This window comes from Perca fluviatilis, chromosome 21 (genome assembly GCF_010015445.1).
Source record: "Perca fluviatilis chromosome 21, GENO_Pfluv_1.0, whole genome shotgun sequence".
NCBI classification, from domain to species: domain Eukaryota; kingdom Metazoa; phylum Chordata; class Actinopteri; order Perciformes; family Percidae; genus Perca; species Perca fluviatilis.
In genome coordinates this window covers 21,317,784-21,338,877 of record NC_053132.1, presented here as the reverse complement: position 1 = coordinate 21,338,877, position 21,094 = coordinate 21,317,784, and the positions used below count along the sequence as shown (strand labels likewise).

Genomic DNA, 21,094 nt, shown 5'->3' with positions numbered 1-21,094 from the left:
GCATTATACACTACATCATAGATGTAACTGCTCCACATTTGTTCATGGTCAGCATGGTCTTATGTTTTTAGACTTCATCTGTACTACAATTTAGAATAAGGTTTTGTGAATCTGAATTGTGTTTGGCCACCAATTCATGATGACTGTCCAGTGGAATAAAAGCAGTTTGTGAAAGAAGAAAACAAATGTATTTGCTGTCAGCAGCAGTGGGGAAGAGTGGGATTTTACAGCTAGAGATGCACAATGTAATGTATCTTTCTAAACCTGTTTGATTCAGACCTTTTTCGGGATGCATACTGTGTTCATAAAAGTTTTAAATGGCATATTAGAAGTATAAAGATATACACTGCTTATAGTCATTGTTTGAGAAAACATGAGCTTATTTCTTTGTTTTCTCCCCAGTTGTGGTCACTATAACAAATCCATCATGACAATATTTTTGAAGGTTAAACTCAATTGACGTATATTAAAAAGTAAGAATGGAAATGCCCTTCTCTGAGAAATGCTCCCCTAATAAACAGGTTGTAGTTTTTTTTTTTCAAATCTTTGAATTGTTTATCACAGCACATAGCCACTAGGCTCCACAGGTCCTAAGTCCATCTTGGTGAAGATAAAAACTGTGGTTGCTCACAGATTACAATCAGAGGGCTATCTAAATTTCTCTATAAAAAAAATCTCATGTATCTTCTGGGTACTTTTTTTATTACATGGCTGCAGGGAGGTTGTCACATCCACTGACTTGCTTTCAAAAGTGGCATTCCACGGCATGAAAAAAAACTATATGAAGGCTTCACCAAAACCTGCATTATCGTGTAATAACCACATCAGTGACTCATGACACTTGGGGACAGGACCATAAGCGCATATTTATACTAGGAATCAAACCCTGGCAGTGTGGGTATCATGCCATCACTATTTTGTATATATTTGTCTCTGTTTTGTTATTTATTGTTTATTCTTATTCATGTTTAATATGTTTGTTTGTGTGTTTGTTTGTATGCACCCAATCATCAAGGCAAATTCCATGTAGTTCCACTACTGTGGCAATAAACTGCTTTCTGATTCTGATGCCCAGTCACGACTAGATTAATATGCTAGTGGGCCCTGGGGCAAAGAAAAACTACTCTGCCCCCAACTTTGCCAGTGATAAGCATTACTTACTTAGAACAATTTTAATATGTTGAAGAACAGTTATCAGAGCCTGTTTGTACAAAGCTTGAAAATATAATAATATTGATTACTTTGACTAAACTTTGCATGCCAGGGCCTAAGTCATTCATGGTCCTTATTAAGGTCCCTACCAATATGATATTGTGCTTATGTCAAAAAGAATAGAAGAAAAGGGCTTCCAATGTGCCACCGAAAGAAACAAAATAAAAACAATTGAAATCTCCTGGAAACGCAAAGGGTGGATATTGAAGCTTCAGATGCTTATTGATCACCAAATATACAAACAGAGCAGAAGACAAACATTTGTTTAGGGTAAGCTTTAATACACAAGTTGCTTTCAAGTTTATAAAGTGCTTAAATGGTGCACATTCCCCAACAAATGAAAAAAATAAAACAATGAACACACTGTGGCCTGCAAGGTCCTGTAGCAGTTGTCACCTCTGCCAGGCCAACCACACAACTTTGGTTAAAATACAAACATAAAGACTTTTTAAGACTTTTTTAATTTGTATTTATTGCTTCACTCCATTGCACATACCCTGGACCCAAATATCAAAAGAGTCTACCTTTTAAAGGGGCAATGAGTATACATATTGTTATCCTACCTTTGCCAAGTTTATGGTATCCAATTGTTGTTAAGTGACTAAATCAACGATAGGCCAATCTGATGAGTTAGTGGTACAATTAGATAAAGGAATGGATGAAGAAATACATGGATGACGTTATTTAACTGGATTGTAAAAATCCAAAAAGTTGTAAATAATGAACAGCAAACAAAAGGAATGTGTTGATGAAGACTTAGGTTAGTTTATGAACAGTTGGTAGTGGTACTGCACCATTACTTTGAATACCAACTGGTTAATCACGGAAGAGAAACAATTCACTTAAAGATGGAGGCCAGGCGAATTTCAGATTCAACGTAGATATCCTGTGGTAGATTTAATTTGTAAACACACGCATTGCCGCCTACAAATTAGGACAGCAGTCTGGAAACGTGGACAATTATATTATATATATATTAAGCAGTTGAACCCCTTGTCAATTGCTGATGTGTCTTTAGAAGTGAGCAAATGTCTTTTATACTTCGAGGCCATCGGTAGCAAACAAGCAGAAACAGTTGAAGCAGAGGTAATGGATGGGTGCACGTCTCACCCATCTACCTTTAGTGCCTTTAAAGCACGTCTGTCTGAGCTCCTGTCCAATCACTGAACGTGCTAACTGTTCTCCATCATTCAAACTCTGTTTTGCACACCCTTATTCCATTATCTCTGCCTTGCCCCTTTGCACAATCGCACAGTTGCACATCCTCACCTGCACTGTTTTTATATCTGTTTACGCTCCTTATCACTAATCATCTGCCCGGGCACGCTCAACTTTTCTCCCCGCCTTTATTGTCATACAATTCTTGTACACCTACTAACCTACATCACTATCTAGACCGCATTCTGCACCACTTCTATACTGACTTTTTACTACATTTTCAGCATTTAAATTGTCTGCCTACTCATGTACATCATGTTATTACTGTTCCACATCACTATCTAGACCACACTCTGCACTAACTGTACATTAACTCTTTACTACATCTCAGTATTTATTCTGACTGTCTATTCACATATATTGTGTTATTAATGATCTACATAATTAGCTAGTCCACTATTTGCACTAACTGTATATTGACTCTTTACTACATTCAGCCTCCATATAGATTGTCTACTCATGTTTATTGTGCTATTACTGCTTTACATAACTAGAACACTACTTGTACTAACTGTATACTGACGCCTCACCACATTTCAGCATTTATATAGACTGTCATTTAATATACATTGCGTTATATCATCACTACCTAGACCACAATTTGCACTTGACTGTATATTAATGTTTATTCGTGTTGTTACCTTATCACTTTCACATACCCATCGACTTCCTTACACCTCACTTTGCACCGGCTTTGTAATGCCCACTTAATTCTGTACTTTATGTAGCCTATTGTATTCTGCACACTTAATTCTGCCTACTTAATTATGTACTTTATGCAGCCTACTTTATGCAGCCTATTATATTCTTGTATTGTATTGAATGTGTATCTGTATGTTGTCTTGCACGCCTACGCTTTACTTGGCCAGGTCACCTTTTCAAATGAGAACTTGTTCTCAGCGGCCTACCTGGTTAAATAAAGGTTAAATAAAAATAAAAGTGAGTACGACGTCAGGATGCCTTTCAAGCATGTGAACACCAAGAAAGCAGCAGGACCTGACGGTATCAGTGGGCGAGTCCTTAAACTGTGTGATGACCAACTTGTTCTGGTATTCAACCTGTCCCTGGCTCAGTCTGTCATACCGACATGCTTAAAGAAGTCCACCATAATTCCTGTGCCCAAGAAAACAAGACCAGCCAGCCTGAATGACTACCGCCCAGTGGCACTCACCTCTTTAGCAATGAAATACTTTGAACGACTGGTGATTACATCTGCTTCTCACTACCCAGCACAGTGGACCCATTACAGTTTGCATACTGTCCCAACCGAACAACAGAGGACGACATAGCACACATCGTACACAACACCCTATCTCACCTGGAAAAGAAAGGAAGCTATGTGAGATTGCTTTTCATTGACTACAGTTCAGCGTTTAACACCATAGTTCCCTCCAGGCTCGTCACAAAGCTCAAGTACTTGAGATTAAACACCTTACTGTGCATGTGGATCCTTGACTTCCTGACAGGCAGACAGACAGACCGCAGGTGGTAAGGATGGGCAGACACACCTCTTCCATTCTCATCCTTAACACCAGAGCCCCCCAGGGCTGTGTTTTGAGTCCCCTGCTGTAGTCCCTGTACACACACGACTGTGTAGCCACTTTTGACTCCAACACTATCATCATTTTTGCTGGGAACACACCTGTGGTGGGCCTGATCACAGACAACAGTGAAAAGGCCGACCTGAAAGAAGTGAAGGACTTGACCCGCTGGTGTCAGGACAACAACCTACTCATGAATGTCAGCAAAACAAAAGAGATGATAGTGGACTTTGGGAAGAAGCAGGGAAGGACCCTCTTAAGGCCCCCTTAATATCAATGGGTCCTCAGTGGAGAGAGTGGATAGCTTCAAGTACCTTGGTGTCCACATCACCGAGGGTCTGACCTTGGCACTGCATACTGACTGAATGGTGCGAAAGACAAGGCTACCTCAGACACCTGAGGAAATTCCAGGTATCCCCTCAAATACTGAGCAATTTCTACTCCTACATCATTAAGGAACATCCTGACGGAAAACATCACTGGCACGGGAACAGCACAGAACAGGACCGCAAGGCCCTGCAGAAAGTGGTTTGATTGGCTGAACACACAATATGTGGTGCCTTACCCTGTCTAAATAATATTTACACCAGGCGCTGCAGGAAAAAAGGCTCTGCGAATTATATGTATATATTGGAGAAGTATAGCAGAACTTTGTTTTTTTGTCTTTCCTACAACATTAACTATCTTACGACTCCTCAGATTTATCTTGTAACCCTTTGAATGGGGCCAGACCAATATTGGAAATCACTAAATAAATAAACTGTGCATCAATGCAACAATATTCACAATCTACTGTCATTTTTCTGCAGAATGAGTACTCCTACTTTTGATACTTAGCTGCATGTCATCCCCCCTCTCTCTCCCCTTTCAAGTCTAAGCTATCCTGTCAAATAAAGGCCTAAAGATGGGCAAAAAATAATCAAACAAAAACAAACAAATAATAATAAATAATAAATATATATATATATGTGTATGATGGGGGGGGGGGTCTATTCCTCATCAGTATACTCTCAATGATACAGGAGTAGAAATTCATCAGTATTTGAGGGGATACCCAGAATTTCCTCTATGTCTGAGGTAAAACAGTCTCTGCTTTGCCTTTCTCACCATTGAGTCCAGGTCAGGTCAGGTTAGGTTAGCCAATACCCTTGCAATTTTACCAGTAGCTGTCAAAATATCTTGCTCCGCACTAAAGTTGTGGACAGACCCACTGACTAACATTGCTTTCCTCAGGGCTTGCCACCAGCAGGACAAAATAAACAAGGGCAGTTCAGCACAAAATCATCAAACAGCATGGAAGAAATCCTCTGAGAATAAGCTGCTGTAATGTTGGCACAGACAAGAAGATGCTGGGCAGCAGGTGAAGGAAGCCATGAAGAGATTGCCAACTGAATACCCATACACTTATTTCAATCCATGTGTCCATCCATTGGGGTGGCAGTAGCTCAGTCTGTAGGGAGTTGGGTTGGGAACCGGAGAGACGCTGGTATATGTCCCCATATGGACCAAAGTATGGTGGTGGAATGGTAGCAGGAGAGGTACCAGTTCAACTCTTGGGCACTGCCAAGATGCTCTTGAGCAAGGCACCGAACCCCCAACTGCTCGGGGCGCCTGTCCATCGACAGCCCCCTCACTCTGACATCTCTCCATTAGTGCATGTATATAATAGGTACTGAGCATGAGTGAGTATTTCATGCCTGTGTGTAGTGCATATTCTAACAACAGAGTGAAGAAAAAAAATCCATTGTAATTTCCCTTGCGGGATTAATAAAGTATAAGAATTATTAGATTAAGAGAGTGCATGTGTGTATTGAAATAGGAAACATCATACTCCTCACTGTCTTGGTCGTAGCCAACCTACAGAAAATGGAATTTTACAAACTCATAAATTACAACATGCAGTTATTACATATTTTAGCTCAATGTACAAGCACGCAAATAGTTGCCAATTAAAACAGTAACATAGATTATTATGGCGATAACAGAGTAAAATACAGAAAAACAGTCATGCACAAGTGTGTTTTCTGTAAATATAATAATATGGCAGATGCAAGGCAAAAGATTGGATGAAGATGTTACAAAAGGAGGCAGACTTATTCGTTGTTTGTATATTTAGGCTTTATATATAGGTATACGAATTTAACCAAGCAAGGCAACCACTAAACGTTTACTGTTAGAATTACAACCACCTTTACTACTTCCAATTGTGCTAAAACCTCAACTCCCATAATGCTTTGTGCGTGCTTAAGAAGCATCTACGATGACGTAAAAGGTAGGCGACCACAGTGCTGGGGGGCTACCTTATATATATGTCAATGGGGGCTACGAAGATATAGCTAGCTAGCTAAACTTATATACAGATAGTTTAGCAGTTTTATGAAACATTTCCACGAGGGCCTGGATGTTATTAGCCTATATGTAAGTAGCCACTTAAAGTAATAAGAAGTGAATTACTGCTTCATAAATTGACAAACGTGCTATTAGCACTATTAGCCGTTAGCTCGCATGTAGCATGTGAGCTAGTCACACTTTTGTTTACGTTTTGACCAGCTTGTTCATACTGTTAAAGCTGATAGCTTTAACAGTTAGCTCAGACCAGTGAGTTTAACAGCGAAATTAATTAGAAAGTGTTCATTATTTTTGCATGTCAGGCCTGGTAATGACGTTCACTTTGTGTGCACCTATTAAACAAAAGTTCTGGTCTGTAGAAGTTTGTGTTGTCTAGAAACGAACGCTTCATTGTCCAATGTACGTGTTTCCTTGGTAGACTCTGTGTTTAGGACTTGATATTGTTGACCAAATCAGATATCAGGATTGTCAACCAATCAATTCAATATAAATAATCATTGTGTCATGTATTTTCATATTGCTTATTCCAGACAATGTTTACAGATGAGTAAATGTGGAGAAACTATTATTTCTAATAGCATTGTTCATCATTCATTGCGGTCAGAAGTTACAGTATTACTTAACTGGAATGCAGCATTTAAGCATTTATAACAGTATAAAAAATGATATAAACTATTTTCCAGCTCTGCCAGTGTCTGCCCCTGCTGACCAACTGTTTTCTCATGCCTAGTGTCTAGAAAAGGGTATTACCCAAAAGTATGTTTTCTGTCGTAGAATTAGAAAACTGTCTGCTACGTTACTTGTGACATACACTATCATTACTTTCCTCTGCAGAGCTCTTAGAACAACACCCTACAGCTCTAGCTCAAAAGAAGAAAGGATGCATTGGCTGTAGATTCTGCATTGCACTTTGAGGCATTGGTGGTCCTCTTGTGAGCAGAACACAGGATGCCTTACCACTGTGTGGCTTATGGATGCGGCAAAACTGCAGAAGATGGTGTGACGCTGTTTAAATTCCCAAAGGACATTGAGGCGTTTCGCAAATGGGAGAAGCAGGTCCAGCGCACCCGCAGCCAGTGGGTCGCCTCACCCAGCTCTCACCTCTGCTGCCAGCATTTTGGCAGGGAGTACTTTGAGCCAGGGACTCTAAAGCTAAAGCCGGGTGCTGCTCCTACAGTGTTTGTCCGTCCTCACTGTTCCTCATGCGATGGAGTGGGCTGTAAAAACTGCCTGCCTGCTATCCAACGCCGGAGCATTACAGCTGAACCAAGAGACCGTACCATAAGAGTGAGTAGTTTATTTTGAATCAGGAAAGGTCCCTGCTGAGTCCCTTCTGAGAGTGTTAAACAAGCCTCTTGGTTGTTTGGATGTATGATATAAAGTTTTTTACTCTTCACAGGCAGAATGCAATGAAATGACGCCATTTGACTCAGATAATACTGATGGAGAATGTGACGAAGACCATCTGACAAGAGGAGGGATGAAGCCAGGGGGGAAAAACAAAGAACGACCCGGTGAGGAACAAGAGAGAACATGCACAAAATGTTCATTTCTGTCCGTTCATTTAAATGCCATTTGAGCATGTGTTATGCTAAAAGTATAAATTTATCTTTACAGTGGTGTGTGAGATGTGTGGCACCACCGGCAGTATTAGCACCTTCTTTTCAAAGACCAAGCGTTTCTGCAGTATATCCTGTTCACGTTCCTATTCATCGAACTCCAAGAAGACCTCCATACTGGCACGACTGCAGGTAAGAAAATATTTCAGTTCACTTGTTTTCAAGCAGAGCGTTATTTTTTGCACGCAAGTGATTCAACAAATGTGTCATCTTTTATTATTGTTTTTTGTTGAGTTAAACACGGAGAGATTCACAGTTCAACCACTTGTACTGTTGACCACTATGTGGCACCAATGGGACAGTTGACAGTAATTGCTATGCTTTATTAAATAATTTCACTAACTTTTCAGGAGTTTGGCACTTTGGTCACCTTAGGCATTTTGTGATAATACGTGTCCAAAATGTTCTTTGTGTTTGTGGGTTTAGACAGTTGTCTACTGTGTATACTTATGCTGTATCTGACAGTAAGTCATTTATAGGTGACCATGTTAGTATCCAGGTTGTGTTGTTTTTTTTTCAATTTTATAGCTTCATAAATAATTTATTATACAAAAATGTGGTAGATTCAGTCCACTTTTGGAGAAGCAGTGACAGGGCTTTCTCTCTTGACACCTCCCTTCATCTAGCTATGCTTTATTTCCCAATTCCCATCCTTCTTCTCGAGGCACAGAGAAGCTGCACTTCTCTTCAGAGCCTTCACTTACAGACCTGAGTTTTACATGTAATCAAAATCTGCAGAGTATATCTTACTGAGAGATTAAATGAGTACATATACTGTAGTTATGAAGAACTGCAAAACAATGTGAAATACATATGGTCAAGACTTTAAGAGAATGTGGTCTGTCACTTCTTGTTTCAGTACTGCAAAGCATCGAGAGAAGCCATGTTTGTGTTTTTTTGTGATTACTATTGCTTCGTTAATTTGAATACTCAGCCAAAAAAAGACCCCTACTATTTATATCCAGATTGTTTTGGTGTAATTTGGAAATTTAAAGTGTGTGTGTGCTGTTCAACGAGACATTGAGTGTAGCAAATTTATTTTTATTTTGTTGCAAATGTATATTGCCAGGATTAATTACGAACAAAAGGTGGAGGTATTTTGCAAAAAGCTATCAATCGGAGGAAAAAATGGGAAGAAGAAGAGGAGCGTGCTGGATTTGAAAACATTGCACCGACCTGAGAGGCTGTCATGGCTGACTCTTTTCACGCTTTTATTTAACGGAAACATCTGAATATTAAAACAGCTCAAATAGTTCACAAGTGTTGCGTTGATGCATGCTGGAACACCAAACGCCCGGACCCGGCAACCCAAATAGACTGAGGCTATGGCTGCTGGCTTTCAACATGGATGTTAAACACTCCGCTCCACATTCTCAACAAGTGGTTCGTCTGCCAGAAGCACTTTGATCCGGACCACTACCACGACAGCCTGGATGAGCCGACCCGCCGGGCCCGGCTGCAAGTACTCCGCGTCCCGGGGTCGGCCCTATGTTCCCACAACCCGATGAACGGTGTAACGCATGACAAGTAAAAAAAAGTTTACTTGACATTTATGAGCGGAGGTGTGCTTTCCTCGTAGCAACTATAGACCGGAAGTTGACTTCGAAAATAATTTATCCATAAGGAGGAGGAGGAGGAGGAGGAGGAGGAGGAGGAGTAGTAGTAGTAGTAGTAGTAGTAGTAATTGTAATTGTAGTTGCAGTTGCGTTTCCGTATGCAACTTGAAAACACGTTGGAATGGTGAACGCTTGCTGTGTTATCAACTGCCATAGCCGTTCTCACGACCGGCATGGGAAACGGGTCGGAGTGCGTTTTTTCAGCTTTCCAGCATGGAAGCAACACAAGGGAAGTTGGGTATCCGACTTAACAAAGAGGCGTCGCATGGCATGGGTGGTAGCTGTAAGGCGAACAAACATCACCTTTAGCGACATTCCCTCACACATTTTAGTGTGTTCAAAGCATTTTCACACAGGTAAGTTAAAATCAAAACACATGGCATAGCTCCGTGGCGTAGGGTAGCCAAGTTGTGTGGTTGGTTGTTGGGTTTGTTGCTTCACGCAGCTAATTTTGCACAACTAGCTGGCTGCATAGCTACATAACTTCTCAAAGAAATTCTACTTTTTTCAGGCAAACCTGCCATGCTACCGAGTCATCCTGACTGGATACCTTCATTACACCTCGGGCACACAGAAGTCAAAGCAACGCACACTGAGCCGTTTAACCGGAGGACTAATTTAAATGTAATTCCACCAGTTCCTTCAATTTGTGCATTAGGAAGAGTTTCAAATAGAATGGTAATATATGTTAATGATTTGATTGGGCGGGGTTAAAAGACAGCAAGCTCTCCCAGAGAACACCACCAGATCTGCAATACAAATGGGTGGGGCAACACCACCTGGTCTGGCTGGCCAGATGTCAGAAATGGATGAAGCTGCAAGGACAACACTGGAGAACAGCAGGAATGGCTTACCGTATTTTGTAGTCACAGATGTGCTGAAATTACCCACTTGTTGAAGGAAGCTCTCCCAAAAGAAGATGGATAATTGTTTCTTGAAAGTTGATGATGTTAAAGTAAAGTACTGCTCTGGTTTCCATGTTTTGCTGTTGTGATGGGTATGCCAATGCAGCTTCTTCCCTGCCTACCATGGACAGGATGAAAAATGTTCTCTTTTTCAAATGCTCCTCTGAGCTCTTATGCACCTAAGCTAGGGCGTACTTTCCACCACTGGGGACAGGTGGAGTATGTATGAGTATGAGTATGTGTCTCCCCATTTATTTATTTATTTATTTATTTTTTAGATTATTTTTTGGGCATTTTTAGGCCTTTTTATTGACAGGACAGCTGAATAAATTAAAGGGGAGAAAGAGCGGGGGAATGACATGCAACAAAGGGCCGCAGGTCGGAGTCGAACCCGGGCCCGCTGCGTCGAGGAGTAAACCTCAACCTGTCTGAGCTATCCGGGCGCCCACCGCATCAGTTTGTTAGTTATATGTAACTACAGGTGTAATGTTTTGTATGTCAGTTGCATGTTAACTTTGGAAATATGTGATTTTACACATTACTAACATTCTTGGGAAAACGGCAATAAACTGTTTTGAGGTTTTATAAAAAGACAGGTTGTCTGGCAATTAGTCCCAAAGAGTTTGCTTTTTGACTAACGTTAGATCTGTTTTGCCATTTAAAAGCTACTACTAGTCCACTTTTTTCATTTCAGGATAATGCTGTTCACCAATGAACACTGAACCAACTGTAAGTCAATTTATGGCACAGAGCAATGAAACCACTCAGTCTTTCTTTGTGCTTCTCTCACCAGGGAAGACCCCCCTCAAAAAAAGCCACAGTGCTGCACAAGGTGAATAAATCCCCGCCAGCCCCAACAGGAAAGGATGGTGAGGCCCGTGGACAAACAAACACACACACACTCACACTCACACTAGGGCTGCACAATATATCTTTTTTTATACCGTCATCACAATTTCAACTGGCGCAATATGCACATCACGAAAGGCTGCATCATATCGCGAAAAAAACACTTTTAAATATTTTGTGTTGGTTAAAAGAGAATTTCAGTAGGAAACTGCACTTTCGTGCTGTCGTTCTTTTTTGTAGTGGTGCCTTTTATATTTAATTCAGTGTTCAATATATTCAATAAAAGAATGTTGGAAATCATTTCCTTCAATTTGTTTTAAATTCAACAAGCAATTTGTTGTATTTTAACAGAATACTGAAAATAGCAGAAATGCAAAACTGAGTAGATTTTAATATCTGTTTATCGCAAGTACACAATGTTATCACATTTTCCTCATATCGTGCAGCCCTAAACACACACACACACACACACACACACACACACACACACACACACACAGAGCATCGAAATTGTTTTATTGCCATACATAATCAGATGTCAAGCAGTTACTTGGACGTATTTGGGAAAAATTCTTGTCTCAGCTTGCAGTATATTTTGACACCAGATTCTATGTCTAAACAGGGCCATATCATTTTGTGGGTGATGTTGATTTATCCTGCGAAGGCCAACTTTACTGGAATTTGGTGCTTTTATAATATATTAAAAGCTGCATACAGTACATGTACAAACAAACATCCCACAATATCGTACTTTAGCTGTATGATTCCTCTGTTCTTTCCGTTCTGTAGCAGCGGCTAAAGCTTTTTCATGGGGCGCCTACTTGGAGAAGGAAACCTCTCTGGCTGCATCAGTGTCCTGCTTCAGACATGTGAGTCCTAGCCGCGAAGTGTAATTAGAAACTAAAGCTGTTCCAACACGGATTTTTCCTGAACTTGCTTATCGGCCGATGCCGAGTACCGATTCGATACAAGGTAATATAATGTTTTTTTTAACCGCTGTATACTGCTACCCCTCTATGGATGTGATATGAATGCTAGCATTGCTTAATGGCCCGCCTCAGGTCAAATCCTTTGTAAGACATGAAGAAATGCATACTGAGAATGAATGCCATAGAACTTTCTTTTATTATTTAGTTTGACAGTCAGTCATAATGAAAAAAATAACCTAAATGAACTACTTTAAAGTAGAGGCTTAATTACGTGGTTTTGGATCGATGCATAGACTTGCGTACTCGCAGATACCGATACCAGCTCATTCTGAGATCAAATGATGATAAAATGTTTGCCTTTAATATTGCCAACATAAGTTTGAATTTAGATGTGCACACAACAGCCTTTTAAACAGTATTTTCACCAACATGAAAAACCTAGTCCAACATATTAAAGAAAACAATGCTGGAAGGAAACTATATACAGAATGTGAACGAAATAAAAGACCTCCCACTGATGATCTGACCTCTGACCTATCGCATTCAGGCTCCCCTGTGTGCCCAGTGGGATGACATCACCATGGGGATGAAGGTGGAGGTCCTGAACACAAACGCTGTCCTGCCCAGTAAAGTCTACTGGATCGCTACGGTCATCCAGATTGCAGGTGTGTACATCTTGCCTGTTTTTAACAGTGTTTATTTTAACAGGCCATTCCTGTATGGAATTATCTGTTTTATGATTATGAATTTGAGCAGTTGTCACATTTTCTTGTTATTCATATTTAAGGTTCTCTGGGCCTAATTTTCTAACACTAGCGCAGTTTGCGCTGCGTCTGTTGATGCGAGTTCGGTAATAGCGCACGCTATGCTTCCACATTTTGCGTAGTATTTATCAACCCTGACACCAATCAGGCAATCAGCGTCTTTCTCCTCCCACTATACCGTAAATTGTGCTGTAGCAAAGCGGTACTTGTGCTATGATATGGCTGAGTGCAGACTGCGATATTCCCACTGCTGATGCTATGACTGTTTGAAATGATCCTGATGCCAATATCTGTAATGTAGCAAGGAGTTTAACAACTGCTGGAATGGGATGTGAACGCTGAGTGGGAGATTCAATTTCATCTTTGATTTCTTCCAGTAACTCTAATATTGCATGGCTGCTTGATCTGTAACGCTAAATGATGTTGTGTTCACTGACAAAGTGTGATTCTTCTGTTAAAAATATTTTCAGCCTCGCCTATGTCTTCGTCTTGCTCAAATTACTGTTGCCATTTCACCAGCGGCATAAAGGTCTACGAGGAAACTCGATTACGGCTGGTTTAGACCTGCTTTTAAGAGGCGGAGAATTTCCCCGCGCAGAATAGAGGCCCGCTCTTACTGACAGTCTTTGTAAACACCACGGAATATATAATTAGGTGCACTTTGAGCTTATCCTCCCACCTTTTTGGGTGGAACTCCCACTTTCCCCACGACCCTCCCACGAACGCATATTGAAAGCGCAACTTGTCTCTTCTCGCTCATGTGGCAGACAATCTGCGATTTTACCCAAGTGCGCCCTGTTTGTAAATAGCCTGCATCGGTTACGTCCGTCTTTGCGACCAATTAGCGCCTGGAAACAGGCGCAAACGGCTTGATAAATCTAGCCCCTTTTTTTGGCCCCTGGTAGCACTATGGGTCTGTTTTATTTTATTTATTTGTATTTATTTTTTTCTTCTATGAGTTGGCCCCCTGCTTTGTTTCTCGTACATGCACGTGTGTGCAGCGATACACATTCTTGCCAATGGTTTTGCACTATTACACTCATCTACAGGTGTTGTTAGTATGCCAAGTGTGCATTCAACACATTTGCTAGACCTCAAGGATACATACAGTTAATGTAAACGTAACTTTGGTTCGTTTACAAGAAATCTCTACGAACACATTTAACATGTATAATAAAACTGCAGAGATAAGGCAGGCTAGCATCCTCTAGAGGCTACAGCAATTATTACATGATACAAAAACATTGGACACGCTGGACAAAAACCACACTGATGATTTTGTTGTTCTTATAGGTTTACCAGTAGTGGGGGGGGTTGAGGCAAAGGCCTTGGGGTCAGCCAGAACGTGTGAATTTATCCTTCGACTATTGAAACTCCACAGAAAATGTTAGTATAGCGTGCCAAGGAGTTGTCAATGTACCATGTACTGTACCAAAGTGTTGGACGGACATAAAGGGCGCTTTAACACCTGCTTGTTTAGTTCGGTTGGATCACATTAGAGTTTGTTTGCCCCCGCTGGTGCGGTTCGTTTGGGCAGCTGAAAACGCGACAATCGCACTCTACTGCAAACAAAATCTACCTCTAGGTACAAATAAAGTAACTTGAACTTGGGTGCGCACCAAAAGCGGACCAAACGAGCGTACCGAGACCTGCTTGATGAGGTGGTCTCGGTACGCTTTCAGTCAAACTCTGGAGCGGTTTGTTTGTGGTGAGAACGTGATCCGACCTCGAACCGCACCAACTATATACTCGGCAATGTGCTTATCAATCTGCAGTGCAGCAGAGCAGCAAACTGTAGCAGCTTGCAGTGTTTCTCTCACAGAAATAGACAGCAATCAAGCTCGCCGTCCGTCACTCGCATCTCTGGAGTCAGACAACTGCAGAGCAGAGCCAAGTCTCGGTGACCAGAGCAGACGTAGTAACGTCGCTCGCGAAACATGTCTAATTATTTAAATGAAATGAGCTGGTTTAGCCATGGAGGTGCAAGAAATATGCACTAGTTCACACAGGATCTTCTTCCTGTATTTATCTTCTTGCTCCCGCCCCAGACACATCCGACCAATAAGAGGAGCGAATGTTGTGAGTGAGCGTGATTTGTAGTGACAAATTTTGATACGCTTGAATTATTCCAGGTGTGAAACCGAGTTAACAAACTCATCAACTGATGCGGACCAAAGCAAACGAACTATAGGTGCGAAAACGCCCAAAGACCAACCACCATTGTCGCACATAGGCCATGCTGGGAGCGAAAACATTTATGTAAAAAAAAACAACCTCAAAACTGCATAGATTGCAAATAATCGTTTGTCTGTAATTGTCAGAAAATAATGTAAAGATCCATCTTAATTTCCCAGAGCCCAAGTTGACATCTTTAAATGTACTGCTTTGTTAAATTTAATTTGGGTTAAAGGTTTCCAATAAATAACCAGTGGAATATAATCAAAAGTAAAGTTAATCCAGAAGCTACTGCTCCATTTAAGAAGTTCATCCATAGTAACTTCACTCTTTCCTTCCTTCCCCACCCCTTGTCTCCAGGATACAAAGCCCTGTTGAGATATGAAGGCTTTGAATACGACAGCAGCCACGATTTTTGGTGCAGCCTCGTCTCGGGAGAACTGAACCCGATTGGATGGTGCGCCATGACGAGCAAGCTGCTGGTGCCACCACAAGGTGAGGACTCAGACCTGAACCACGGCGGTTCACTGGCTCCCTGATGGCGTTAGGATAGTAACCATGACTGTCCTGGTTGGGCCAGCACTTACAAAAACATCAGAATTTTATCAGGATTTAGGACTGGGCAATATCTATATCGATATATGAGGCTAGATATCGTCCTTAATTTTGGACATCATAATATCTTAATATGAGTGTTGCCTTTACTGGTTTTAAAGGCTACATTACAGTAAAGTGATGTAATTTTCTGAACCAGATTGTTCTAGCTGTTCTGTTATTTGCCTTTACCCACTTTCATGACCAGTCATGATATCCACATTACTGATCATTATTTATCACAAATCTCATTGTGTAAATATTTTGTGAAAGCACCAATAGTCAACCCTACCCTGGAAATCCAGAGTTCTCACGAGAGCGCAATCTGAATTTCTATGCATAGATCTATAAATCTATGCCCTTGTAGCCGAACTGCACCAATCACATCGGTGTATCTGATATAGGGGCGGGCCAGAGGCGAGCTAAACAGATGACGACCGTTTCATCTACCAGTTGGCTCCGCTGGTAGCTAATCGTATGGGGCTCTGGGTACGTCACCCTGTGTATTGTTGTGATTGGTCGTAGTGTTATCCAATTGCGTGCAGTGAGATTTTCAAATGCATGCTTGGTGCCGCCCCTCGAGTTGGGCCATTTTCATTACTCAATGCCAGACCCTTAATCTTTCGGATTTGGGTCTGGATTTCCAGGCTAAGTCAACCCTACAATATCATCGCAATATCAAAAATATTATATTTGATTATCTCCTTATTGCCTAGCTCTAATTAGGATTAAAATAGCAGATACTGATAAATTCAAATTTGCGGTGATTGGATCAATCTAATTTGATGACAATCTGTGTGTTCGTAGATGTGAAGCAGAACATCCCGGACTGGAAAGAGTATCTGATGACAAAGCTGGTGGGGGCCAACACTCTACCTGTTGACTTCTACCTGAAGGTAAAACTGAATGACTTGGCTCATAACTCATCTGTCTTGTACATGTGAAGAGTATGAGGAATTCAAATTACACAAATTGTCTAATTTCAGTGAATTAATCAATGTCTGTCCCTTTTGGCGTCTTCCATCGGTCCTCTCTCTAGTTGGCAGAGAACATGAGGACCTCCTTCAGAATAGGTATGCGCGTGGAGGTGGTGGACCCCAAACACGTGAGTCGGACCCGCATGGCCGTCATAGACTCCATTGTTGGTGGCCGCCTGCGGCTGGTGTACAACGACCAAAGCGACGCCCCCGAAAACACCATCTCTGATTTCTGGTGCCACATGTGGAGTCCCCTGCTGCACCCGATAGGCTGGTCCAGCACCGTGGGTCATGATATTAAAACACCTGGTAGGTCTAGGATGTTGTTTTTTTCCATAGCAAGAAACGCAGAAGAAATGACATACAACAAAACACATAGCATACAAGTGCTTCTTTTTTAATTATAGCAAGTGTGGACGCTGCTGCCAGTGGTTGGAAGGGGAACTGTGACAGTTTGTTCCTGCTCTTTAAAAAGGTAAGACAAATGGCATTGCTCATATTGTTTGTTAGATCCATGACTAGGTCAGAAACACTTTCTAATCTACCGTGTCCTTCGGTGATGCTTAAATCTTCACAGTTTGTATGTACACATTATATTAGCATTTGAGTCTTGTTTAGGTGCTGACACACCAAGAAGATCAGTGTCCGTCGCCCTACTTTTTGCGGTTTATCACGCACTGTTGCCACCCCGGTCGGCTTTTCTTTTTTCTTTTTTTCAGGCGATCCAAAATGTTAAATCGGCGTCAGTGAGAGGAATCCCTCTGATTGGCTATTCAGCTTAAGCCAATTTGTGATCGAGAAGAAAAAATGTAGTGAGGAAAGCAACCGACTGTTGAGAGGGCACACGCAGAAGGCTCTTCTCATTTTTCATCTTCATCTGATCAATCAATACACAGAGCTGTCAGAACTGGCCAAAAATGACCCTCCGATGTTCTTCCAAAAAAAAAAAAAACAGGTTCAAGCTATTGGAATATCTATGGGAATATTATATTTATAATAACAATATATATATTTTGTAACCCCGCGATGGCCAATCATGTAACTGCAGATCAGACTTGGTAGTCCATTTTGAGGTGGTGGTGTGAGTCCTGTACAGTAAACGGTAAAGCTCACTGCCTCTCTTTTTCTCTGTGAAATAATGCTGCCTTCAAGTGTGACCAGAAATGTCGATCAACAGTATAAACGATCTGACGGAAAACAATAATTGTAAAGTATAAAGTCCACTTGTGCTACATCTGGCGATTCACTGCACAAACCGTGCGGCGAATCACCAGATGGCTTTTTTTCTCGTCTGAATGGGCCCTATTTGATGACCGTAGATGTCAAAGTGAAATGAGTGCATTTTTTGCTATTGCTGACAGTAATCAGCGCTCGCTATGGAAAGTCTCACTAGATATAGCACTGCTTGAGAACAACTCTTGACAACCACTGTGTGATCTGCAGCCCAGGTTTGTTTACTTGGAGGGAGCTTACTTTGAGGAGGGAATGAAGCTGGAGGCCATTGACCCTCTGAACCTGGGAAGCATCTGTGTGGCCACTATACACAAGGTAGGACAGCTGGTTTTGGTTGGTTTTGTGTGTCGTGTTTGTCGAATCTTGTTTAGACCTCATCAGACTAGACTGATCTGCTTGAACAATTAGGTGGTTATGAACTATGTTGCCTTGTCCTAAACGCGTAACTCCTACGCTGTTTTCTTCTGTGTGTCTTGACTCTGCTGCCCTCCACTCCTCCCAGGTGCTGTTAGATGGCTACCTGATGGTGGGCATAGATGGCACCACATCAAACAACGGATCTGATTGGTTTTGTTACCACGCCTCATCTCATGCCATCCTTCCCGTAAACTTCTGCAAAAAGAACTTCATTCCTCTCACGGTACCTCTAGGTAAATCTAAACGTGCCTCCGTTCCGTCTGTGCTGCAGCTCACTGCTTTGACTCCAGCCCTTGTGCACGTTCTGCTGAGAAAATAACTCAAGCAGTATACTGTTAATGAAAATACTTTCTGATTTCTCTGTCTTGGCAGGTTATGACTCTCAGACCTTCACCTGGGACAAATATCTGAAGGATACCAACGCTAAAGCTGCACCGGGACAGCTTTTCAACGCTGTAAGACAAAAAAAAAAGTCCGAACCTCGTGTAGCGTTTGAAGCTGCGCTCTCTGTTTAGTGACATAACAACTTAGTCCCAACTTGAACATAATGGCAAACCAAGACGGTCCTTTTTCTGAACAAAATGTATACATCTTTAAATGTTTGGCACGAAAAGGAACTTTATCAAACAGCATATGAAACGCAGTTTTCTTTTTCTTTTTTTTCCTCTTCTTTTCCTTTCCAGGATTACCCGGGTCACGGCTTCTCCCCCAACATGAAGCTGGAGGCGGTGGACTTGATGGAGCCGCGGCTGATTTGCGTGGCCACCGTGAAGCGCTGCGTGGGCCGCCTGCTGCTTATCCACTTCGATGGCTGGGAGGATGAGTTTGACCAGTGGGTGGACCACCAGTCTCCAGACATCTACCCAGTCGGCTGGTGCGACCTCATGGGCTACCAGCTCCAGCCGCCTCCAGGACTCGGTAAAACACCCCATTTAATAGCAATTCCCCCCCCCCGTGTGTGTTGTAGAGGTAATGTTAAGCCATCAACCGTGCATCTGAACCAGTTTATTCTGATTTGAGGTGTTTACGTGAAGGATTTTAATTCTGATTGTACTGCAAATTGGATAATTACTGGAAATAAAGACAAAATGAGGTAGAAAGTGGTGCAGTTCGCCTCTCTAACCTCAGGTCCTCCACTGTCACGGAGGAGCGACTGGTGCTCAGTGCTGTGTAGATGTTTTTAACCCTGAATGAAAGTGACGGGTCTCTCATTCTGTTTTTCAGTTGATTTAATGGAAAGCCAGGCGGCACAGAACAAGAAAGGAAGAAAGAGTAAGTCTTGACTCAGAAATGTATATGGAGTCTTGTGTCTTGCCACAGAAATCAGATTAGTCATCATATTTAGTGTTTTCTTCCATCTGGTGGTTATATAACAATGCTTTCACTTCCTTGTTTTGTTTTAGGAAAGAAGAATGCGAAGAAGAGGCTCTCTCAGGACCAAGCTAAAGATGATGCTGGTCAGCAGCCTGAGGCCACCGGCACCAACGGTCCTCCAGGGCTGGACGGTCTCAGTCTTGCTCCAAAAGGGCCTCTCATCCAGCCCAAAACTGAGCCCGAGGAGCACGAGAGTAAGTGGACTAACCTGTACAACACGCTGTTCACTTTTCACAATGCAATGTTGGTAATTTGCTGACTTAATTCTGTCTCTGTAGTCTTTGCTGTGCAGGTGAAAGTGGAGGAGGTGGAGGTGGAGATGGAGACCCCTGTTGAGGCTCCGGACAACCCTCAACAAGTCCCTCTGGGTATAATCAAAAACGAGGCGGGAGGGGAGCAGAGAAAGTCAGCACCGCATCGGTTGCCAGAGCAGAGCAGCTTGGAAAAGATGGAGCAGAGTGAGACAGCAGCAGGAAGAAGGGAAGATTGTGTATCTTTGGAGGAGAGTTTCACTGGAGAAAGCAACATGGAGCAGAGTGATAACAAAAACCAAGAGAAGGGGAGCCAAGGAGATGACAGTGAGAGCAATACAGGCAAAGAGATAAGTGATGACTCTGTGATGGAGTAAAATAAGTGGTAAAAAGACTATTGTGGTTTAAAAAAAAATAAAAAACTACTGAAGACAACAGCAGACTGGGACATTTGGAGCAAAAAAAAAAAAAAGGCACAACATCAGTAAGGAGAGCCAGTGCAACTTTTAATGTCTGCTGGTTTAAAGTTATGATCCTTAACATTTCAGTCCTGGTTGATTTGGCAACATGTGTGATAATAGTTTTTTAGGGTAACCAAATAAACTAATGGTTAAAGAAAGAAGTCGGTCAAAAGTAATTTTAACCTCAATCTGATTTCACGCTGCACACAACATGACACTATAATAGAGTTTATTACCTTGCTGAGGAGCTGGAGGTGTGCAGCCTGTCTCCTGCTGCTCTTCATCTTACCGCTCACTGCGGTTGCTCTCTCTTGTTACGCAAGTTGAACACTTTTAATGGAAACTAGCAACTTGCATTAGCATTAATACAGCTCTGATACAGCTGTGGGAGAGTCAACAGTAAGTGAGGCTGATATCGGTGAGATAAAATTAAACCTACGTTGTGTAATTTTTTGAGTTGATTCTTCTTTTGTTCTTTCACACATATGGGCTCATTCATGTGCAATTACTTCAAACTTATCAAAGTATTCTCGTAAGCGTAGAATCTGCCATTTAGAATCATTCACAATACATACGGGCGAGTCGCTCGAGTGAAGGCCGGCATGTTGCG

At 41.8% G+C, this 21,094-nt stretch overlaps 1 protein-coding gene across 3 annotated transcripts; it reads left to right on the top strand.

Moving 5' to 3' along the window:
• The first annotated feature begins 6,248 nt into the window (after window positions 1-6,248).
• On the top strand, window positions 6,249-20,539 carry l3mbtl2 (L3MBTL histone methyl-lysine binding protein 2). Of its 3 annotated transcripts, XM_039788223.1 has the most exons (18): window positions 6,249-6,389; window positions 7,155-7,607; window positions 7,720-7,834; window positions 7,938-8,071; window positions 11,254-11,329; window positions 12,099-12,178; window positions 12,786-12,903; window positions 15,538-15,672; window positions 16,579-16,667; window positions 16,811-17,057; window positions 17,156-17,223; window positions 18,192-18,296; window positions 18,484-18,631; window positions 18,771-18,853; window positions 19,082-19,316; window positions 19,623-19,670; window positions 19,802-19,966; window positions 20,051-20,539. In XM_039788223.1, exons 2-18 carry the CDS (start codon window positions 7,269-7,271, stop codon window positions 20,398-20,400), a joined length of 2,535 nt encoding a protein of 844 aa, XP_039644157.1. In that variant the 5' UTR covers window positions 6,249-6,389; window positions 7,155-7,268; the 3' UTR covers window positions 20,401-20,539. The 3 variants fall into 3 exon arrangements, with proteins under 3 accessions (XP_039644157.1, XP_039644159.1, XP_039644158.1); XM_039788225.1 differs by lacking the exons at window positions 6,249-6,389; window positions 7,155-7,607; window positions 7,720-7,834; window positions 7,938-8,071 and adding exons at window positions 9,112-9,466; window positions 10,067-10,179; XM_039788224.1 differs by lacking the exons at window positions 6,249-6,389; window positions 7,155-7,607; window positions 7,720-7,834; window positions 7,938-8,071 and adding exons at window positions 9,591-9,911; window positions 10,067-10,179.
• The last annotated feature ends 555 nt before the right edge of the window (window positions 20,540-21,094 follow it).

Coding starts and splice junctions, on each gene's coding strand:
- l3mbtl2 (XM_039788223.1), top strand. CDS start 7,269: ATGCCTTACCACTGTGTGGCTTATGGATGCGGCAAAACTGCAGAAGAT. Junction 15,673..16,578: donor GCTGCTGGTGCCACCACAAG/GTGAGGACTCAG, acceptor GTGTGTTCGTAG/ATGTGAAGCAGAACATCCCG. Junction 19,317..19,622: donor CCAGCCGCCTCCAGGACTCG/GTAAAACACCCC, acceptor TCTGTTTTTCAG/TTGATTTAATGGAAAGCCAG.